The 23,761-nt window shown below is 38.2% G+C and overlaps 1 protein-coding gene across 3 annotated transcripts in view; it reads left to right on the top strand.

The window, feature by feature from the left end:
* zc3h18 (zinc finger CCCH-type containing 18) overlaps positions 1-23,761 on the top strand; it is a 43,322-nt gene that overhangs the window by 1,343 nt on the left and 18,218 nt on the right. For 2 of the 3 annotated variants that reach the window (XM_024280974.2, XM_024280976.2), the window contains exons 2-13: positions 1,356-2,282; positions 5,070-5,154; positions 6,709-6,857; positions 6,943-7,038; positions 7,406-7,548; positions 7,966-7,995; positions 8,929-9,043; positions 10,022-10,287; positions 15,228-15,410; positions 21,473-21,598; positions 22,371-22,463; positions 22,698-22,985. In XM_024280974.2, the coding sequence (XP_024136742.1) occupies positions 1,368-2,282; positions 5,070-5,154; positions 6,709-6,857; positions 6,943-7,038; positions 7,406-7,548; positions 7,966-7,995; positions 8,929-9,043; positions 10,022-10,287; positions 15,228-15,410; positions 21,473-21,598; positions 22,371-22,463; positions 22,698-22,985 (2,489 nt within the window). In that variant the 5' untranslated portion in view covers positions 1,356-1,367. The remainder of the gene's footprint in view (positions 1-1,355; positions 2,283-5,069; positions 5,155-6,708; positions 6,858-6,942; positions 7,039-7,405; positions 7,549-7,965; positions 7,996-8,928; positions 9,044-10,021; positions 10,288-15,227; positions 15,411-21,472; positions 21,599-22,370; positions 22,464-22,697; positions 22,986-23,761) is intronic. The other variant, XM_024280975.2, reaches the window with a different exon arrangement.

A 23,761-nucleotide genomic window follows, 5' to 3' on the forward strand; every position in this document is an offset into this window, starting at 1 on the left:
TTATAAGTGTTACTATGCACTTTATGAATTATGGAGTATAGATGTTCTAAACGCAATTTCGTTGTTATTCTGTGACAATAATAATACATATTTGAATCAGAATCAAAGATCTAGGAATGTTTCAGAATATATGAAAAGTGCTGGGAGAACCCAAATCGGTTCTAGAGAGAATTCTAAACACAAAATAAATGTTACAATTTCTATGACGGTAGCAGTACTTTAAAGACCCAGCACTATAAATAAATCGTTTTTAACATCTTCTTGTGGTCTTTTTCTGATGTGGGGAACATATTTCAGTGAAATTTAGCTTAAAATTCAATTTCTAAGTGTTTGTTTTTTTCAAGTCACTGTAAATCAGGAGTAGAAAAAAATAGCAGTTAGATAAAGCTTATGGATATTACATAGAACCTACAAAGATAAGTCACATACTCCTTGCTTTGCTCCATTCTACCATCTGGCTCAAAACTGAATTTTTTTTTTTTTATATATATAAAACTTTTATTTTACCCGGTTAAAACCAAGAGATCAAGATCTGTTTTGTAACGCAAACCTGGCCAGGTTGTCAGCAGTACACGTCACAAAACATAACACAATAAAATAAAACAATAATATTGGAATTAATACAATTTAAAATTAAAGTGCAGCAAAGTAACTTTTTGCTATAAAATGAAATAGGTGTCAAACAGTCGGGCATAGGGGGAAAATCTATAATCAGCAGGAGAAGGGTAAAGTTAAAAAAATGCAAGGTGCATTAGTTGATGGTAACAAATTAAAAGCACAATCACTGATGGATGGACTATTTTTCTGCAGCACAGAAGAGAATGAAATACTCTAAATGAAACTAGTTTGGACAATTTTATTTCCGTTTGGAGAGAATTCCAAGCAAAAGCAGCAGAAAAAATGAAAGCATGTTTCTCAAATTTAGTCGGAACACGAGGAACATGCAGAGGAAAAACACAATAAGAACTTAAGGCAGGATGTACCTCTAATGTTATCTTGGTGTCCTAAGGTCCAGTGGTGAATTTCTAGTGAGCTACTGCCAAAGTTTAGGAAATTTTGAGGACTTTTTGTTTCAAAGATTGCTGTAATTTCGATGGGTCATGTATGAGTCGGGTATGAGGAGCTTTGGATAAGGTGATTTTCACTGTGCAGCTCTGGGTGGTTAGTGACTTGATAAAGACCAAGACCTTTTGTCGTATAGTTTAAACGGATTTACTCATCATGGTGAAGCTTTACACAGTAACAGAATGTTATTTCTGGCCAGGTGATGCGGTTGCTCTGGTTTTGTAGATTTGTCTGTTCAATGTGATCTCTTGTTTCTCGTAGAATCATTTTTGCGTTTTTGTTTCCGTCAGAACTTTGTCCTCATGGATACACCTGAGAGCCCCACACAGTCTCCACAGTCCCCTGAAGATGAGGAAAAGGGGTTTTCCAGCAGAGGGGGGCTGGACTCCCCCGATGAAGAGGCTGACGGGGTCGTCTCAGACAGTGAACTACTTCAAGATGATGAAGATGGAGGCCTAGTTGAAGAAGACCAAGAAATAATAGGGGAAAGCCAAGGTCGAGTTTCAGACCTGGAGGACGAGGTGGTCCCAGATTTTGTGTCAGATCCAGAGGATGAGGAACCCGTTGGAGAGACGTGTGGGCTGAGTCATGAAGATGAGACCATTGTCCTGATGGACGGAGATGAAGATGGGCCACAGGGAGAGCAGCTGGACGAGGAAGAGGAAAGAGTGATCGACACCCCACGATCGCCTGATTCGGAGCCTGAGCAGGACCTCTACCCGGAGGAGGATGGAGATGACGCAGATGAAGGATACGGCTACTACAAAAGCATCTCAGCTGACCGGGAGACCCAAGAGGTCGATGACGACGAGGAAGAGGAGGAGAATAAAGACAAACCCGATGAAGATGAGGAGAATGAAAGGAGGAGGAGAGCCGCTGCAGCGAGAGAAATGAAGGACGACTCTGCCTCTGTGTCTCGCGAGCTGGATGAGCACGAACTGGATTATGATGAAGAAGTCCCAGAAGAGCCCAGCATCCCTGCACACGACGAAGAGGAGGAGGAGGATGAAACAAAAGCAAAGGGAGAGGAGGAAGAACAAGCACAGAGCGACGAAAAGAACATTAGGAAAAAAGAGAAGAAGCCGATCCTCCCTCCGTCTCCAAATGATTCCAGGAGGGGAGAGGACTCCAAAGGTCTGGAGAGGAGTCGCAGAGACTCCTTTAAAGACCGGAAGAAGGAGGACGATGATGGAGAGATCGATGAAGGAGAGATTGATGTAAGTTGTCCTCCTTTTCATGTCTTTGATCTCATTAAGTGTCAGCTTGTTACCAGTTTGCACAAACTATATTTTAAGGCTACAAAAATAGTTATGTATTTTTTAAAAATATATATTTAAAACTCATTGGTCACATTTAAATCCAGACTTAAAGGAAAAAGACTTTAAAAGTCACAGACAGGATTCAAATGAAATCCATTTTGGATTTTTTTGGGCTAAAATTAACTTTTTTAAACTCATATGAAGTCACTTCTATTCATTTGTTACAGTTTCAACCAAAATGTTTAATTGGTGTAATAAATTCTGCACTAATCCTTGCAAAAGTAAATAGACATTTTAAGCATTTGGCTCTAAATAGCACTTAGAAATTGTAATAGGATTGAACTTTTGGAACTGATGCTCCTAAAGTCAACAGGAAACACCCCAGCAAGTGCAAAGGTCATGCCTTTACTTAATTAAAATAGTGTTTTTATCATGTTGCTGCAGCTTTTTTCCTCATAATGGAGGACACATATGAAGTAATGAGATTAAAACTGAGTATTTCTTTATTCAAATCACGATGGATCAGGAGCAGATGATAAACCAGATGTTTGAAAAAGCTTGGGTTTGGGCAGGCAGAACGTTTTCCTTCTTCCGCTTCCACGAAAGTCTTCATTTTCCTGGTGTGAGCCGACATTTGGCTCAAAACTGTACGGCTGGATAGCTCCAATATTCCTAATGTTGTTTAACTGTTGCTAATGTCAGTTTGGTATTGGGAGGTGCTAAAAGCTAATGGGAGAGAGTATGAACAGAGGGGCTGATGGGAAATCATCGGAGCTAACTTCCGTGCCAATAGTTCCGCCCACAACTCGAGGGGGAATTTCTAATGAGCTCCTGCTAAGAATATGCTCTAAAAATGAAACAGGCTTTTTTTATTCTGGCTAAAAACTGCATAATTATAACTAAGAGACTACTGGAAAGGATTTTAAAATAGCAAAATATACAGTTAGAGTGAGACTTTCAAATATTTTCTTAAAAATTATTCCCTGAAGCAGTTTTTCCTTTATTCCACTGATAGATTTAAGTGCAAAAATAAAAGCTGCTAAAGTTATTTATATATATATATATAAATTATTGTAATTTATAGTATAAGATCATTTATATTTAAGAAATGAATAATGATTGTGGCTATTTTTTGTGCGCAATAATTTACTTTTAAAGGGAAAACCCTTTAAAATGTAAATTTGGACATATATTTAACTTAAGTTAAAAGACGTAGGGCTGCACGGTGGCGCAGTGGTTAGCGCTCTTGCCTCACAGCGAGAAGGCCCCGGTTCGAATCCCGGCTGGGACCTTTCTGTGTGGAGTTTGCATGTTCTCCCCGTGCATGCGTGGGTTTTCACCGGGGACTCCGGCTTCCTCTCACCATCCAAAAACATGCTTCATAGGTTCATTGGTGACTCTAAATTGCCCCTAGGTGTGAATGTGAGAGTGAATGTGTGTGATTGAGGCCCTGAGACAGACTGGCGACCTGTACAGGGTGTACCCCGCCTTCGCCCATCAGTAGCCGGGATAGGCTCCGGCACCCCGCGACCCCGAAAGGGACAAAGCGGTCAAGAATATGGATGGATGGAAGTTAAAAGACCTCGTCCCCTTTTGCATGGACAAGTTTTCCCATTTCATTAAATGAATCCCCATAATATCCAATTTTATTAAAAACAGGATGGAGATTTTTTTTTACCTTGTTTGATTGGATCTACACTGAAAGAGCTGCTCTAATCATCTTTTGATCTTATTTTAAAAGTATTGTAGTAGCTCTTTTTCAAACTGCATTTCCTTGTCTGTTCCTGATTCGCAGTGATTTGCAAAAACAAATTAATTTTCTTACTCTATGTCCTCTGTTATGAAAAAAACGCCAGAAGAACATATTAAAAACACAAAAACATGATTTTCATTGGAGTGGTTCTTGAAACTTAGGAACTTGTTCTGAAAATTCTCTTTAAGTTTGACTGTTTAGAAAACAAAAAGTTACATTACAAAATTGGTAATTGTTTTAATATCCGATGTTTTGAAATTGAGTCATGGCATCCCCGAATATTTTTACATTTTAAAAATATGTTTTTAATCTAAGCATTTTGTTCAGGTCTAGATTTCATAACTCAACTTCAAGATGTCACCAGCATAAACGAGAACTTTCACTAACGAAACATCAGATTCTAATATTTGTTTTGCAAAACTATTTACAATAAAAGCACAACTTCAGTGGATAAATAATTATTCTTTGGAAAGTCAATACTGTTAATTATTTATGTGCAGAAGTTCACAATCTTTCATGGACTATTAAAACCAAATATTGATTAAGATTGATTTAATATTTAAAGTTAACACTGATAACGACACAACACAGTTTGAAACAAGTATTATGTTTATTCTTTGAGCCTAAATTATTATTTTTGAGGATACATTATAAAAACCAGAATTCTAAATTTGTTATTCCTGTCTGTTAGTCAGCTTTTCTGAACAACAAGTTGTGTTTTTATTTTACATTTGTGCTACTTTTCTGAATCTAAATCACTCGGATTTCTTCTGTTCTTCCTCCCTTCTATATCTGAATGTTATTTAAGAACAAGCTCTATAAGACAGTTCTAGTAGACGTTGGTGTTTTGTCATGAACACGTAATTGCGGCTCTTCAGGTTTAATCCTTGGATATATCACAATAAAAGTGGATAATTCAGTTAATTGGATAATGGTCATAAATTATTTGTGTGCGTGAGACGCTTATGCTTTTTCTCATTTTCTTGTTCCAGGATGACGACCTGGAGGAGGGGGAGGTCAAAGACCCGTCAGACAGGAAGATCAGACCACGTCCCATCTGCAGGTTCTTCATCAAAGGTACGACTGCAGATCCAGTTATTTCTAGGTTCTATTACAACCCTCTGATCCACGAATTACTATCGAATCAGTTTGGATTTTTTTTACTGCTTTTATTCATCTTTAGGGATATAGAATTAAGTTTTTTTTTTTTTTTTAATAAAAAAAAGTTATATCTTTAAGTTTCTGTCCACCAAACATCAATACAATTATATGGTAATTTGTAGGTATAACTGTAAATAATTTGAAATGTTGTAATGATGCTTCCTCTATCTCTATTGGATGATTTATCTAAAGTATTAGCATGGTTAAAGACAATGTCTCTGAATCTAGAATAGTGTAGCAAAAGTAACAGTCACAAACTCAACATCACAGGATCTATATTCCCATCAGTTCTATGAACTGTTACTTCTGATCTGACTTTGCTTATTATCTTATGGTACATATCATATATTTGCTGTCAGAGCATTCTGTACACAGAAGTGACCTCCATGCATGAAAAGGTTAAACGAAAGACTTACTAGTAAAAGGAAAATCTTCTAACCTCTTCAAGGCTTATATCCTCCTGCTACCAGCAGAGGGAGCTGTTGTACAGTGGAATCATAGTTCAAATAGCCCTCGTGCTATCTGATGCAGGTTGACGTTTGGAGTGGAGTCATCTGGAACCCACAAGAGAGCACGCTGAACTTAAATTAAAAAAATTACATGTTTTTAATTTTTACTGGTGTCATAGCAAACAGGAAATCTTGTCCATGTTTGTTTGCCATGGTCAATGTAAGGGTGGGGTCATCTGGAGCCCACAAGATAACACAAGAGCTAATCACTTTGAGAGGTTGTGAAGGATCCAAAATGAGAGCAATCGTCAACAAACATGTGACCTATTAGAGAACGTCGACATGATGTTGTCTTCAGCTAAAATACGTCGTTTAAACGCCTTAGTAGAATCTTTTTAGTTATTGAATGTGAATAAAGCCTAAAAGGACAGTGGAGATGTCATAAGTGTGTTTTGGACAGTCAGTTGTCAGCATACATGTCTGTCCGGGATTGAAATTTATCTTTAAAATATAGTGACAATGCACGCACTAAAAGAAACAAATGGAAAGCCGTCAAATGTACAATTTTTTAAAAATTTTTTTTTTTATTTTTATTTTTTTTAGTAATAGCACCACTTTAATTTGTAGACATGCAACAACACTTAACGACCTTCATTTGGTGATTAAGACAGGCTTACACTTAAAACCAAATCCAGAAGGAAAGTTGGAACTCTCCATAGAATCACATGATCAGCGTTTTCCATTTTTAATTCCAGGGAGAGAACTTTATGAGCTTCATTAACAGCTTTTTTTTTTGAGACAAGCGTACATTAAAAGTAAAGAAAAAAATTATTTGCAGTGAGTTTTCACTTTAATTTATCGTAAAAAGACTGTTTTGTTTTGTCATTTCCTGCTTATCTGTTGCAGTTTTGTCCATTTTTGCTTTGTAAAATAAATGTTCATCTGGGGATTTTCAGCTGCTGGTTTGTAGCGATGCTGAAATTTCCCTTTGCTCTGTTTTCACGTGTGTTTTTCCCCTCAGGAAACTGCACATGGGGCATGAACTGCAGGTTTATCCACCCAGGAGTCAACGACAAAGGAAACTACTCCCTCATCACCAAACCCGATCCGTTCTCACCAAACGGAGCACCTCCTGGGGGGCCGGTCCCGCTCATGCCCAACAGCCCCTGGGTGTGTGTCTGATGCCTCAGAGCCGTCGCAATAGCTTCTGCACTGCCTGTGAGCCTGTGCGGTCATTTTTCTCTCCTCGTTGCAGGTCGGTCCGGCTGTGGAGGAGCTCCCCCCACCACCTCCTCCTGCAGAGCCTCCTGTGGAGAGCGCCTGGGAGAGAGGACTGAGGCACGCCAAAGAGGTAAACCATAAAAACAGCTGACGTGTTCACGAAATCGTCGTTCATAGTGTTGTTAAAGCTAATATTTTGAAAAATTAGCTTTAAAAGTGCAAACATTTCTAAAGAAATCAAATATTTCAAACTTGAAAACTGTTCAGCTGGGATGTTAGAATAAATTTGGTTTTAATTCTTATTTTCTGCTTCATCTAACCAGACTTTTAGCATCAGAATCTTCTGTTATGAGAAAATAAAAAGTTATAATTTTTGTGTCATTTTGGTCCAGGAAAGTTTTTTAAGACTCTCTTTGTAACTACACGGAAGAAAAACTTGGATAAACTCGTCTGATTGATGGAATGATCTTCACGTGCGCTGCCTCTGTCTGCTGCAGGTGCTGAAGAAAGCCACAATCAGGAAGGAGCAGGAGCCCGACTTCGAGGAAAAGCGCTTCAACGTGACGATCGGAGAAGATGAGAGGGACTTCGACAAAGAGAACGAGTTCTTCAGAGAACGCAGCTACCGCGTCATCAGAGAGTATGTCCCCGCTTCCCGCCACCAGTCAGACTATAGATTATCACCGTTTCCATCACAAACTGGAGACCAAAACAACAGCATGTATCTGTGATTTATACCTGTGTATTTAAACATTCATCCTGAGTAAAAGTCATTTATTTTTACTACAAGTATCAGATGTTGGAATTGGAGCATAAAGAAAATGTTTCTGCTCTGAATGTTTGTGTCCTGGTCCTCTGGTTTTCTGTTGAAACAGCTGTCATGTTTGCCAATAATCATGAAAATCGCTCCTGCTATGTTTAGAAATGTCAAATCCTGTAACAGATTTTAAAAGCAAAGAAAAACAGAAGCTGTTACAACGTTCTACCCTGGACTTTCATATCAATCCTATCATAGCTATGTTTCAATCCATAAAGTAAAACTCTTTTTTTCTTTCAGGGAAATGGACTTCAGAGATCCAGTTTATAGGTGAGCAAAAAGAAAGGCCATTTCTATAAGCCTCGATTATGTTCTTTAAGTAGATCCAAGACTTTTTGAACCAAATCTTTTATTTTAAAGGTGAAACATTTGATTATTTGCTGATTTTCTTTATTTAATTCCGTTTATGGTTATTTTGGGACAACAGTTTGTTTTTTGTTTTTTTTAGTTCCTTTCACACCTCCTCTGGAATGTGTGGGTTTAAAACCTTCATTTGTTCCAGATTCAGTTGAACTGTAGTCGTGTTAATTATCACATCAGGGGTCATCAACTGTCACTAAAGGTCAGATTTGTTTACACTGTCATGCAACACAATAGTAAAATGTGCGCAAACATTTGATCAAATCTGTAAAAAGAAAGAAAGTTTCTGCAGAGTATTAAAACAAAATCAAAGTATTTATAAAAAACACTTCTCATGCTACGCGCAACTCGAAGCGCTTAAAAATAAAAGTCTAACTTTTCTGGAAATAAACCTGATGGCGATGACAGCATTAAATGAAATTATTGAAAGTATTTACATTTCTTATTTTTTCTAGATCTTTTGAAGAAAACAGTTTGCTTGCCCCCATTATTTCTAGTTTATTCAGTGGAGAAAAATGCATTTTAAATGCAAAAGTATCGAGAGTCTGATGATGGAAATGGAGCGAGGAGGTTTGCGTTTTTTGTAAAGCGTTCAGTTAAATAGCAGATAGAAGTTTTCAGGTGGAACTCGTCAAAAATGAACTAAAATCTCAAAATAGATGTTCTCACATTTGTTTTGAGGGTGTAAAATTTTCAAATAGAAACGAACAAAAGAAATGCCTTTTCTCTTTTTAAAAATGAAAGCTTTTAAAAGTTTTAAAAAATGTATCTTAAATGGTTTCGGTAATGAACATTTCCTGATCCACTTTCATCCGATTGTCCCATCGATGTTTTTCTCTGCAGCGATCCGTATGCTGACCCCTACTACGACTATGAAATGGAGGCTTTGTGGCGGGGGGGCCACTATGAAAACTTCCGAGTGCAGTACACTGAAGCCCCCCTCCCTTATCACTACACTGTGAGTGTCCGCCTGTCTGCTGCATTCCTGCTGGAAAATGATCAGATCAAGAAAATAATCTTTCGATTTTCTGCTCTCAGAATCACATTTTAATCAGTTCGATGCTGCTGCTGTTTCTACTCTTTACTTGTTTTGATTTGTTTAGCCGAGCACTCCCACCCAAATGTTATGTGCATGCTTAATGACAAACTCTTTATGATGAGTTGGTTTCATCCAGTGTTTCTAAGCTGAAATCTGCTTTTTTATGTTGCTTTCATTGATGATTTTTTATTTTTCTTGGATTATGCTGCACAAGTTTAAAATTTACTGCAATATCTGCCTGTGCAGAATGTCTGCGTAAACTGCTATGAATGGTTACTTTAAAAGTTCACACATTAAAACAGTCTTAGTTTGAAACCTTTAAGGAATCAAATGACGCCTTTACGTTATTGACCAATTGGATAGAATCCTTTTCTGTTAGAAGTCTGCCTCTATGTAGACATGGATTAAGAGTGTAACTTATGTTGACTTTTATTTAAATAAAACAGTTGCAGTGAAATAGAAATGATGTATTAGTTGGTTTTTGTTTTACTATTTGCGAGTCACATTGTCACCACCATATTGATCATTAATATGTAGGTTTTCCTCGTATGGTGCAACAATAAATTTGAAGATGTATTCCTAATATGACTTTTATGTTTCAATCAAATGTTAAGATAGTCCGGATTCTCCTTTGTGTCATTGGTAAAGGAGTATATTTGGAAACATCTCTCATTTCTTACAGCTTGGATCTTTTTTAACCAGAAACCACAAAAGTCACAAGAACACAGCCCATCTGCTGTGATTAAATGGAAAGATTATTCAAACTATTGTTCCTAAAAAGGAAGACAGACGTTTTCTGTCAGTCTTGTAGAGATTTGAAAGTAATGATATATTCTGCAGAACAACTTCAAAGGACTGATCTGTTGACATTTTTCTCCTTGTTTCCTTCTTTCCCAGGAGCGCGAACGCGAGCGGGAACTTCGGGAGCGCCACAGAGAGCGGGAGAGAGACCACCGCGAGCGGGAACGTCGACAGCGAGAAAGGGAGCGGGAGAGAGAGCGGGAGCGTGAGAAGGAGAGGATGAGGCGGAAAGAAGAATGGGAGAAGGACCGGATTAAACGGGACGACAAGGAACGGCCGAGGATGCGTCCTCCTCGAGACCCCAGAGAGAAGAAAGAAGAGGACAAGATGAAGCCGCGCTCCCCCCTCAACCTGCCAGTCAAGTAAGTGACCAACTGCGAACCAGGAGAATCTCAGAACCAATACTTTGCTTCCTCATGGTTGTACTTTAGTGAAACTTAAGGGAGGAAACTTCGATAAAAACAAAAGAAAATTGAAAGGTCACATTGTGGCTGATTCTCTTATTCTACATTCATCGGTTAAAAAGGAACTAAAGTAGCTTAAAGGATTTATCAGCACTGTTTTATTTTTATTAAGCGTGAAATTCTACTTTGTTAGACCATCCTGATTGGGGCTGTAACAAGTATCTGAGTACTTTGAGCACAATCTGCTCAAGAAATTTTGAGTACAAATATTCACCACATCCAAGATCGCTGATTCATAATCTTGATACATGTAGTACAGTGTACTAAAAATAGCCGTCAAGTTTATTAAAGCACAATTTATACCTGAGGCAATTTAAAGTGTTTTACAAAAATATATAAAATTATGAAATTAAATAAAAATCAATTTATAAAACATAAGTAAATCCTAAAAATTAATCAAATGTAAAATTCAGAAATTTAAAAATCATTACTAACTTAAATAGTTTGCATTTTAAAACGCATTGCTAAATAAAAAAGTTTTTGGCCTAGATTTGAACATTTTCAGACTTGTGGCCTGTCTCACATTTTCAGGGAGAATGTTTCAAATCTTTGACAAAAAATTCTGAAAGCTGCCTCGCTATGTTTAGTTTTGATTCCTAGAACCCGAAGAAGACTTCTGCCTGAGGTCTGCAGACTTGAAGATGGATTATAGGGAACTAGCATATCAGAGATATATTTGGATGCTAGGCCATGGAAAGACTTCTAAACAAGTAGAGCCAGTGCAAAGACCTCAGAACTGGACTAATGTGGTCATATTTGACTCGAGCTGCAGCATTTAGAATAGGTTGAGTTGGAGGAGGCCATTGCAATAGTCCAACCTACTGGACACAAAAGCTTGGATACAACTCAGGAACAATATATTTATTGCTCTCAAAGACAGAATAACATTAGATTTTATGTTTATAACTTAAAAAAAGAGCAGAATGTGCAGCTCTACTGTCACTGGTAGTTAACAAATCTTCAAAATAAAGTGTTGGTGAAGCTTTCCAGTTAAGCTAAATTAAAACTATCAAGTGTTTATCTATTTATCTATTTTTCCAGTTGAAAAAAATATGAGACTGAAGTTCTGTTTATTGACACAAGTCCCAAAAAAACACAATTTGCTTTAATCTCTTAACATTCTAGCTTTAGCTTCAGTGTTTACATCCTTCTGATTACAGTAACTTTTGAACCGATGACTGAGTTAACATAATTCCATCAAATTCTGCAGCGGAGAAAAGCAGCTTTTCATACCCGCTTTGCAACAAAATCCAACAGCTTAGAATATCAGCTGATTCACAGTGATTGCGAGAACGATCAGGTATTTATAGTATGTCAAAGAGTGTGAGTAAAAAATTAAACAATAATTTTGAATAAAAAATGTAATAAATATAAATTTACAAATATTACAAACATCTTGCGATCAATAATGTGATTTCATGTGGCTGACTGTTACCGTGGTGGAGAGACCTCACCAGAATGTCTTTAAGATGTTCAACCAAAGGGATGGGAGTTAAAAATGAAAAAAATCAGCTTGTAAATCAGCTTACAAATTTTATAGTTTTAGTGTGAGATCTTTTAAAATTACAAATAGCATTTCTTTCTTTCTAAATCTTTGTTTTTATCAATTTTGTTGATTCTCCTGTTCCAAAAAAAGGTATAAATGATGGTAATTAAATACAAATAATCTAGTTTTCATACATCCAGTAAAAAGACAAACCTATAGGAACCGTAAAAACACAATATTTAATAGTAATAATTGTGGTTAGATTTGTGTCGGATTGACACCAAAGTAAGGATCAACACCCCTAATCCTGATTACATTTTCATTGTTGCCTCAGCTGAATTTTGAGTCGAGTGTCTTGCTCATAGGTACCACAATGAGTTTACTGAAAGTGTGTTTGTCTACTGAGTTGAAACAAGTGACTAAATGACTCTCCAGGTGTCCCAATTCTCACTACTGGGCCTCTTTTTCTCGATCATTCATATAGCTTTTGTCTAACAAAGAACAGAGACATCTGGTGGCCAAATGAAGCTATTGCAGCCTCACAATTTATAACAACTAAAACAGTTGAGAACAGAAGGTCACAGTCCTCCTTGTTATCCAAAAAAATGCTTTTGCATCTTCTGATTGGCTGGGCACACCTGATCCAGGTAATCAATAGTTGGTGGGGCAAAGAAATCAGAAAAGCACGTGGCAACAGTGGCCCTTTAAGACTTGCTCACCTTTAGTTTAGGATGTGATGCTGTTTTGTTCATTCATACTAATAACTCCATCTCTGTATTTGCTTGTTGTTGGAAGGTACCATCATCTGAGATCAATATTTTGTTGCTAAAGTTTAGAATATTATTGTCACAAGAGCCTTTCCCCCTTTAACTCTTGAACCAAAAGTAGGAATAAGTGATTTAAAAGGTGTGTAAAAAAAATGTATTTTGGTCTTTTTTCAAAAGCTGAAACATGTGCAGTATAAGGAATTATTATACACAGATAAAAATAGGATTTTCTGTAAATTTCATGATGAAAGCCTAATAATATAACAAGAATTCAAATATAATTATAGAAACTGGCCTGTCTGCTGCTCTTTCATTGGATCACATCAAGAATTGACAATGATGGCTAAATTGGAAACTATGGAGGTCATTGGTAGCTCTGGAGTTTAACACTTGAGACTAAAAGGCTCTGGAAGACTTTGCAGAGTATTGAGCTTATGGTCTGATAAAGGTGCAACAATATGAGCTGTCAACCTTCATTTTTGTTACATTTTAATATAGAAATCCTAGTTTCGAATATACATGCCTTTAAGCTGTAATCATCAAAATTACAAGAAACTAAATGCAGTTTTAAGCCAAAATCACAAACCTGTGTAGTTTTCTAGAACATAGTTTCTGCAGAGCGACAGAAGTTTATTAAAATTCATTCCTGAGTTGTGGTTGGCACAAAGCAGCCCCACCCCCTTTTCCCTCCTTGTTACTTGGAGCTCTCCATTTCTGCTCTTTCCTGCTAGCTTACAGCTTTTGACCAACAAAAGACATAACATTTTTAAATTATATTTTATTCTAATTTTATTTAGATGAAGCTACTGATATATTGCAGACTGTAAAAGTGGGATTTGGCTGTGGTGATTTGGTTTCAGGTTTTTTCTTTATTGATAAACAGAGTTGGTGACAAACCGTCAGGTTTGCACGGTTCTCTAGTTTTTTTCTCACGGCTCACCTTAATCTCCCCAGGTTAAGTGCTTTAATTCCTAAGCGACTTCTCTGTTTGATATGTTGGAGTTTAATGGAGTGGAAATAGTTTCATATTTCTACAATTGTGTTCAGAGTTATTGTCTGCGCTTTTGAAACAGCGGAAATTTCCTGTGTTTTCCTCCAGCTATAATAGCGACGCTCCTTCATTATTAACAAACAAAAGCCACACCCTCTTATTTATGCTCCCATAAGTGACGTACACCTTTGTGTTGAAATGAGTGGCAGCTCTGTTTTCACCTTTTTCATTAGCTCACAGAGATAAGTGTGCAAACAAATGAATACCAAGAATTGATGTGGGTCATAGCAGCCAATTTCCTTATTTTTGTAAAGATTGGTTCTTATCAGTCCCGTTTATGACATAATTTTTATATTGTGTGCAAAAAAACGTGAGTGTTTCAAGGGACCAAAATATCTCAACTCCACCACCACGTCCTTTGTGCTCCTCAGACGTCATTGCTTCATTTCCTTCTCTGATCGGTCTTTTCTGACCCTCCCAAAATAGCCGATGGAGCTAAAAATAGCCGCTGCATTTTTATTTAATGTTTGAAGTAGCTTGTTTGCTCTCGTCTCTCTTGACTTCATGCGAAGAATGTGCGTCCGTTGGCACATGTGCAGAAGTCCAATTGCTCATCTCGGTTTAACTAAAATGATGCAATGTGCAGTATATTCGTTACAGTTTACTTTGTGAGGTTGTTTAAATAGTAAACGGAGTCATCCGGCCTGACGTCAGCAGAAAGTACACACCTTCAAACTTTCCTTCCTTTTTTCTTCCTTTTTTCCTAGATCTCATTTGTGCACCATATATTGGGTGAAATTGGAATATCCACTCATTTAATTCATTTCCCTGAACAAATATTTGTTCAAGCGATATTAAATACTATGAAAACTAATATTGGAGCTGCTTGTATGTCAGGTGGAAAATAAATCAACGATGTCGTAGATAAATCAGGGCTCCGGATTGATCTTTTCCTCGGGAGGTTTTTGGAAATTAACAATGAAAAAAAACTTTTAAACATTTAAAATGAAAGAGAACGTTTAAAAGTCTGCCCTCTGTTTTCTGAAGCCATTTGGGTAATATTTTTTGCTTAACAATGCAACAAAGTGATTTATTTTTAGTAGAAAAATAAAATCTTCCAACAACAGTATTGCTCATTGTTTATTTTGTGATGTTACGTGAGATTTCTTTTGTGTTTTCATTCAAGTGATTCACGTTCAGGTCGGTTTATTGACACGAATGCTTTTCAGTAGTTTTACAGACACACCTAATGTGTAGGAAGTTGTTGTGCTTGTTTACCTGTGCTGTAATGCCGTGAACACAAGTTTCACCGACACTCGTCAAATCAAGCAATAAAAAAAAGCCTTTTTTCTAGGATGCTGTCATCTGTGTTTCAGTATATTTTAGGAAAAGTCTGTTTCTGTTTGCGGTTTCTGAAGTTTGCTGGCTCCTCTAACTGTAAAAATGACTGACAGAGACTCAAACTTCTTCTGTAGCTTTTTAATGGAATCTCTTAAAAAAACTCAAATATTGTTGGCTTTCAGCTGTAAAATATTGATGTAACTAATAATTGGTGTGAGGAAAGGAAGGTTTACGTTTGTGTTGAATCTCTCAGCAGGCCGTTGGAGCCACCTTCAAAGAAAGAAATGGTTCCAGTCATGAGACGACCAGACGAGTGGAAAGACCCATGGCGCCGATCCAAATCTCCAAGGAGACGGGCCGGATTGGGCTCCCCGCCTCGAGGTCGCCGGCGACATCGACCCTCGGGCTCCTCGGTCTCCTTGTCCAACTCTTCCAGGTAGAAATTATTCCTCAAATGGATGTTGTTGGTTCTATTGTTGGTTTGTTTTATAAATTGAAGACCACGGTAAGGAAAGTCTGGTACTTTTATAAACTCCTCTGGTCCAGCTCATGTAGTGATTATGCAACTGTGACAATAATGACCAATTTTTTTGCAATAACTCAGTCAACACAATTTATTTTGTCAGTTGTCTCTCTAAATATAATATTGAAACTTTTCAAATTCTTTTTTTTTTTGTAGCTTGTACATCTTATGTAAGGGATAATGCATTTTGAGGTGTGCATTATCAGAAATCAACAGACAACACAGAAGCCTGAACCATCTGATACGAAGTGTACGACGGTTGCTTATAGGAGTGTAACGGATCACAAAACTCACGGTCCGGATTGTGTCACAGTTTTAGGGTCACGGTTCGGATCATTTTTCAGATTGGTAAAAAGTAAAAAAAAAAAAAAAACAAGAAAGAAGACAAAAACTTAAAATTACTTTTTTGCCAAGCTTTAAACCTATCTGTGAAAACAAATACTACGTACTTCAAAGCATAAATATACACTCACACATCCTAGAACTTTGAACACTAACAAAAATGTAAAAAGGTAGTTTCTGATAACATTTACATATCTGGAGACCACATCTACAAAAACTGACATAAAAGAATGCTTAATATGTAATTGTTCCCTTGTCCCCACCCCCAACCCCCAATGTCCAAATTAAATCTTAAATGAAAAAGTTAAAATTAAACTTTCATAATGTTTTGGTATCACTTGTCGTGTTGGAACTAACTGTGGGAACATTGAAATATTTCAAACAATAATTATTATCCGTAGTGCATGTGCAGATGAGTCACTGCCCTGCCCTGATCCTTTTGGCAGGAGTAGCGTGTTTGTGCGACTGCGGCTGCTCCTCACTGGGAGATCGGAACCCAGACAGGGAGACGTGCACTTACGCTCTTTAATTCAGCTCTTCAAAATAAATAAATCTCTCGGTATCTACGTCCTCCATGACGAGTTTGAGAAAAGCTTTTGACAGAAGCTCCTCCCCTAAGCGGCGGGAACATCAGGTTAACAGAATTTTGGATAACCGGCAAGCAGCAAATTTGACGCTTGTTAAAACAGCGGGGTGCAGTACCTGAATTTGACACGTAACTCCATTTGGTGGGAAAGACAATTTATTCAAGTGATCCGTACGGACCACAGATTATCTGTGATCCATTACACACCTAGTTGCTTGTGCATAGTCTGTTAGTTTCTGATAATGCACACTTTGAAGGGCATTATCCCTCTTATACTATGGTCACTTACAAAAGAACTGTTTTAAGTACTTTATTCGTGTTACTTTTTAGGTTTAAATCACTTTTTCATAACAAGCAGACTATTTAAAACGTGGTACAACGTGTTGTTATGGTACATGCCTCAAAGGCGGCACTGACCTTGACTCCAGCGGCAAATAAATTACAATAATCAAACATTAATTCAGAGAGAAAGTTCACCTCTTACTGCTGGTTTTTGTCCATATGATGAAGCAAAAGTTTGTTTCAAAGAAAAAAAGTTTCAAGTTTAAATAGTCCATCTTTCTCTTTAGCTGAATCCCAGTCTTCAAAGTGATCAAATTAACCAAAAGGGTTAAAGTCAACTAGAATCATTTGTCTTTTTCTCTGTCATTCTGTTGTGGTAAACTGTGGAATAGGGTGTGGCAATATATATATATATATATATATATATGTATATATATATATTTAATAACTGGAATACCAGTTAATACCAGTTGCATTTGGGCTATGTGAGCGAAACTTCTTTTGTACTTTATCACTTTTTATCCCACTCTCTACAGCCAATCAGAATAGAGTATTCACCATAGTGTAATCACGCTTAATATCTGTAGTGTAAGAATTTCCTTAACCCTCCTTTCATGTTTATCTCCAGTCCCTTACTTTAGGCACAAACATTACATTTGCAGCATCTCAGGCTTGTTTTGTTGTCTTTAGGAATACAGAGCTTGCAGTGCTACATTTTCTGTTCATGTCCTTGTTGGAGAATACTTTCATCATGTCCAAAAAAACGGGACCAGTTCTTTGTGCTCAGAGATAAAGGGGTGTAAGGCAAACGTCAAGCCATATACAAAGATCCTTTCCAAAAAAATGACAATATCATAGCAAAGCTTATCAATTTCCACAATTCCAAAAAAATAACTTTGATTTTAACGGCAAATATCCACATTTTTGTGCTCATCGGCTGGAAGTCCAACATTCCGATTGGGATGCACATTATCGCCCAGACAGTTTCCAACTTTTCATCAGAAAATCTTTCAGGTTTGTTCATTGATGTTATGTGAGAACTGGACTGAGTGACCCCTCCCCCTCGTATTGCAAACAGGAAGTATGTATACACTGGCTCCAAGAAGTCAAAGTCCCATAGTCTTGCTCTGATGCCTTTTTTAACATGTTCTTGATTATTCAAATTTTTTTTAATGTTTTTAATGTTGTTCGAGTTATAAACGGCACAATCAGATGCCTCAATAAAAGTAAGTGGGGTCTGCTGACAGTTTTGTGTTGGCTGCTTTCAAGTGGAAGAGATGTAGACTTCCAACAAGCTCAACCGTGATTAGGGCAAGTGGTTGCCATAGAAACGTCGACTCTGAACAACTCGGACAAATAACAACTTACTGAGGATATCTGGCTCCAACGTGGCAGCTTCCATATAAAGAAAAAATGGTGACTAAAATTGACTCAATTTGGTTGGAGGCGTTGGACATCACACTCACTCGGTCCAGTTCTCGTATACAGTCAATAGTGAGGACCCCACTTCTGACCTCCCGACCTTTGCTCATGCAGCTTCTGAGTCTGTTTTAGTCTTCAGATGGCATAGTGGGATAGAAAGTCGTAGATACATGAGTTGCATGACTAAAAATACCATGGAATCCAGTGCCGACCAGGATTTTGTGATTGCACTTCCAAAGTCAATTTGCATATTTATGGTGTGAAGGCTTCAAAACATGCACACAATAAGGAAGGTCAAATGCATGTTGTTAGTTTCCCCGGGAGTTCCTGTGCTGTTTAAAAAGTTTCCAAACCATATGTGTTTTGCAAACACGCCCATGTGTCTTCAGCTGACAGACATGATATAGATAGCAAATCATCAGTGACTAACAAAAACTCAAGTGTAGACACATGGGTGTGCCTGTTGCATGGTATTGATTTAAAATATTTCTGGCTTTCTCTTTGTTCTAAACTTTCTGTTAAACTTCCTTCTACGTGTAGAAAAGTAGATTCACTTTGCATTGTTGGTTCATTGACAATGATAACAAGTGAGATGAGTCCGTCTGAGGTTTTTGTAATTCAATAACAGGAATGACACTCACTGAATGAGATCGCACGCGTTCCTCTCACAGTAGTTTAAAATTCTTCTGAGGTTATTCAGTCACACCAAGCCTACAATCACATATCCCAAAACACCATACTAAAATCCAAGTATCTTAGCAAATTTGGGAGGCGGTTGCTGAGATTTTAAGAAACAGTTAAAATTTTATAGCAAGCAAACGATTTTTTGACATCGGTCAGTGGTTGGCCGGGCATATTTTGGGGTTGTGCGGTAGCAGTCCAGTGAGCAGCGGGTGGCAGAAAGCACGATAATAAACTGATAGGAGGTTCTCCAAGGTCCCCAAAATCGTCTGATATCACTCATTTTCAGACTGCCAGCGTGTTGACGAATTGTGCTTGATGCTGAGAAGAATACAAGAAAGACAGAACATTGTGCTTTCTCTGGAGGCTTCTTGTCTAAAAATTTGTAAATATACATGATTATAATGTGTGTTCAAAATCTGCAGCTGGTGGCACTTGATATGGACAGCCGCCATACGGAGACATTTCTCCGTCCAATCAGAGCTGCTGCCACAATTATTTAAAATTTGGCTATGTGTGGCTTTCTGGAAAGCCATTATGTTTACGTTTAGACACACCCTGTAATTGTTACACTTTTTCTGTTAGCCTACATACTGACCCCGGCCCCCCATCAGAGAAGATTACAGTTATGTGGCCCTCACAAGAAAAAGTTTGGGGACCCCTGCTCTACAGTAAACAAAGTCCTTAAACTTTATGATGGAGGAATTTTTAAACAACTAAAAATTATTTTAAAAATCTCCAATTTTTATCAGATGTTTTTCCTTGTTCGCTGTAAAGCTGGTCAGTGAGTATTTTTTTGTTTCAAACCTTTGTAATCCAAGATATTCTTAAATATCCTCTTCAAAAAGTGTTACATTTTTGTAAGAAAATGATCCAAAGGTGGATTAATCAAGTTTGTTAAAATAAAATCTGCTGATACATGCAATCACCACGGTAACCAGGTGACTTTGTTCTAGCTTGAATTTCTTGTTGTTAAAGGTTGTATGGGTTGAACTAAGGTTAGATCGTTTTACTGCTGAAGCAGCTCTGAATGTTTTCACATGAAACCATTGGAAGAACAGGATAAAACCTGCTGGATGAATCGACACATGGAGCATCAGACTGGGTGACGGCTGTTTCCTTGTCATGATGATCACCTCTGATCAGTCGGGTCTTCCCCTCCACATGCAGAACTTTCTGCTTTTCGTCTTTTTCTTTGTCGGTGTAGATTGGTTTTTCAGCTGCATCTCTCCCTCTCTGTTAACGAGCTGTGGCTACTTCTCTCCTAAACGGAACATTTAAATTAGGCGATTCACGCTTTAACCTTAATCCAACTTGTTTTGTTTTCCTACAATTTCTGCTTAATCTGCAGACTTTTATCATTTGCTTTCCTTCAGAAACTATTTTTTTCACAAAATAAATGTTTTAGTTGCATACCTTAAAACACTGCTTTATTTGCTCCTGGCAAGATTACAAAACATTCTAATGTTCAGTGGAAACATTTTGATATCTATTGTTCAGATCCAAAACTGCAACCGCATTAACATTTAGTTTGTGGAAGGCCATAAATGACCTGATCAGATGTTGACCTCCAGTAACCTTTTTTGTGGGGGTGTAGGGAGTTGGGGGATTTCCATTTAACTCTTGAAGGTCAACGATCATCAAATATGCACAACCTGGGAAATAAACAAAAGGACCCTCGTTTTGAAAAGTGAGCCTTTTAGTCAGCCGTCTGTCACTTTGCATGTTGTTTATCAATTTGCCAGGGCTGATGGTTTTCCCTCAAAGGAGGAGGGTCTAAGGGGTATTTGTTATCTCACTGGTGTTTTTCCTCTTTATATCTTATTTCAAGAGGTTAAAGTCTTTAAAGGGCCTATATCATACTATTCTTAAGCCTTTAAGAGTAATCTATATCCATATATATTATCATATATTACCTTTAGCACACTAAAGAATGCATTTTTAATGAAATGAGTTATTTTCGTGAGTTTTTTTCCTACCCAGAAGTAAGACGACTCGATCTCTGAGGCACCGCCTTTTGCGTCTTTCATGACATCATTGTGGAGGCGGCCTTGTCATTGTGTCTGTGTTTTGCCCACAAAAGCAAACAATATCCAAACTTATGCAAAGACAAATGTGCATACTGTCTATCTTCCAGTTGTGTCCAATCTCTTATTGATGGCGTCTCCAATAAACGCCAGGTCTAACAGGTATGTGTTATTTGTGTTGTGAGCCAGTGTAGCGATGGCCAATAAACCCTCATTCGTTTACATTTTGTGCGATGGTATATCCCAAAGAACATTCTGGTGAGGAATATGTAGGAGATTTTTAGAGTGGATCCTAAACGTATTTCAGAATGATGCAAGCAGACGGATGATATTGAGAATACTGCTGCAGAAAAAGGAGCAACAATCAAACTATTGCCTTGTAGAGGTACATAGAAAGCGAGTGACAAATTAGAAGAACTGGTCTGAACATGGATCCTTGAGCAAAGATGGAAAGGTGCTCGAAATAATACCCTTAAAAGCTCAAAAAAGTTGATTTAGCATGATTTAGGCCCTTTAATGAATCACAAACTTGTCCCTTAAATAAATCCATACCAATAAATCCTTCAATAATGTGTTTGTTTGCATGAAGGAAGAAGCATCATTAACCCTAAATTTGAACGCTTTCTACGCCTCAGGTCTTCATCTCGCTCTTCATCATACACTGGTTCGGGGTCCTCCCGCTCCCGCAGCCGATCCTCCTCCTTCAGCTCGTACTCCAGCCACTCTTCCCAGCACAGCTCCTTCAGCGGCAGCCGCTCCAGGTAAATATCTGCTCAGTTTTCCTCAAATCGAAACAAGATGATTGTAAAAGTTTGTCCTCTCACAGCTTACTCGTAAACTTGCTTTATCTGAAGGCCAAATGAGCCTCTTTCATCAGGTAGTATAAACGGGTGGTTTGTATATGTACGGTAAATCTATAGTGCTGAAACAATTTAAACTTTGAAAAATGCTTTAAAATTGAATAGTTCTAAATTGTGTTATCAGCATCATGATATAAGCTGTACTAAAGAAAGTACAGAGCTCCCTGATCTGGTCCATTCAGATGCATCAACTTGTAGACGACTAGATCCATGTACGTCTTTGTTTTCCTCGTCTTTGTGGAATTTGGTTTAAAACTATACATCTGGATATCTCTAATATTTGCTCGTCATTTTTGTTGCACCGGTAATGTTGAGTTGGAGGTGTGAGTGGGCTGTAAGCTAACAGGAAAGAGTGTTGGGGTGAGCTATGGGTGACTTAAAGGAAGGGTCAGGATTGCTCCCCACCAATTGTCCCACCCATGACTGAGAGGCAAATTTCTGATGCTACTGCCGCTCTGCAGAAAATAGGTCCTTGAAAACAGCACAGTTTTATTTTTTTATTTGGGCTAAAACACCGTCAATCATAATTAATAGACCACTAGGAGATCTTTGAAAATAGATCAAAAAATGATTGGAGTGGGTATTTCAGGTTTTGTTTCACTTGTTCCAGATACAGGTTTGATGTAGATTACAAACTCATCGTCTGTGTGTGTGTTCTTTTTTTTTTTTTCAGGTCTCGATCTTTTTCCTCGTCTCCCTCACAAAGTCCAGCAGTTCCCCGGAATGCAAAGAACAAACCGGACCTCCCGGCCGTGTCCGCTCGAGGGTAAATCTCCTTCCCTGATTTCTCAAACCAACCAAAGTCTAAATGAAGATGCTGTCACCACTATCTGGGTTTGATGCCTCTGATTAAGCTCAAGGTTCCTTCAAAGATGACAGTTTGGACGCTGAAGCTCTTTGTTCTGCTTTTCAGCTGCATTATGACTTCTGTATTTACTGAAAGGTAGGATTTCGCCTGCGTTGCTTGGACTCACTAAAGTTTTTGATTTACCTCCAATAGCATGCCGCCTAAGCCGGGAGCCATGCCTCCTCCCCGCAGAGAGAAGCCCCCTCTAAAGAAAGCCCCCAGTCCACCTCCACCTGCTGGACCACAGATCAGGCCCCCCAAACCCCCCACAGAGGGAGGCAAGCCTCCTCCTGTTGTCAGAGAGGCAGGAGGCTCCGGAGGACCAGCGGCAATGGGTGGAGGGGGTGCAGCAGGCAGACCTCCCCAGCCACGGGAACCTGGCAGACCCCCGAATCAACGGGAGGGGAGGCAGAGAGAGAGACCGCAGCACCCTCCCCATAGGTGAGCCTTACACTTCATACACACCAGGCATGTGTGGTGCATTCAAGAACATGCTGAACGTGGGATTTTGTAAGCAGTTTTAGTATAGTCTCCACACAGGTTTGTCGCTACCCGTTACTGGGGCATGTACTCACAATTGGTGCAAAATGCTGAAGCGCAGCTATTCTTGCAAATTTTGATCCAGACTTTTTCTTTCATTGCTCTATTTCAAGATAGGTTTCGCTATAACTCAAGCTACAAATATTCATTTCTCCTTTATGATCACTTTTCAAACAGTTTGCACCTTTGTGTTTTGAAAAGGACACCATCCATACTTTACTACCCAATCTGAGTCTATGATTGGTCAAGTTCAACTGTTAAACTTTTGATGGACACTCATTGGCTTTGCATTTTGTTTGTGGAGCACAAAAACAGAAAAGAAACGTGTCCAGCGAGAGTTTTGAACGTGGAAACCAGAAGCACACACATGCATGTGTTTACGTAGACTTTTCATTGAAATTGGTTGCTTGAACGCACGTTTCGGAGCCCGGTGTTCACAATGACCTGTTGCCAGCAGCGTTCCTATAGAAAAAAAATTCTGCAGGAACTAGGAATGTGCTGATCAATCAGAGTATCGATGGCAAGGTAAAATATTGATGCTAGCATGATGAGATGGATACTTTCAATACTTCTGTCACAATACTTGCAGTATTTTGGCAGTGTTGCTAGATTAGGCCAAAAAAAGCCCAATTTGAGCAAAAACTCTCCCGCAGAAGTGTCTTTCTTTAAACCGGTCA

The sequence above is a fragment of the Oryzias melastigma genome, linkage group LG6, assembly GCF_002922805.2.
Source record: "Oryzias melastigma strain HK-1 linkage group LG6, ASM292280v2, whole genome shotgun sequence".
NCBI lineage: Eukaryota > Metazoa > Chordata > Actinopteri > Beloniformes > Adrianichthyidae > Oryzias > Oryzias melastigma.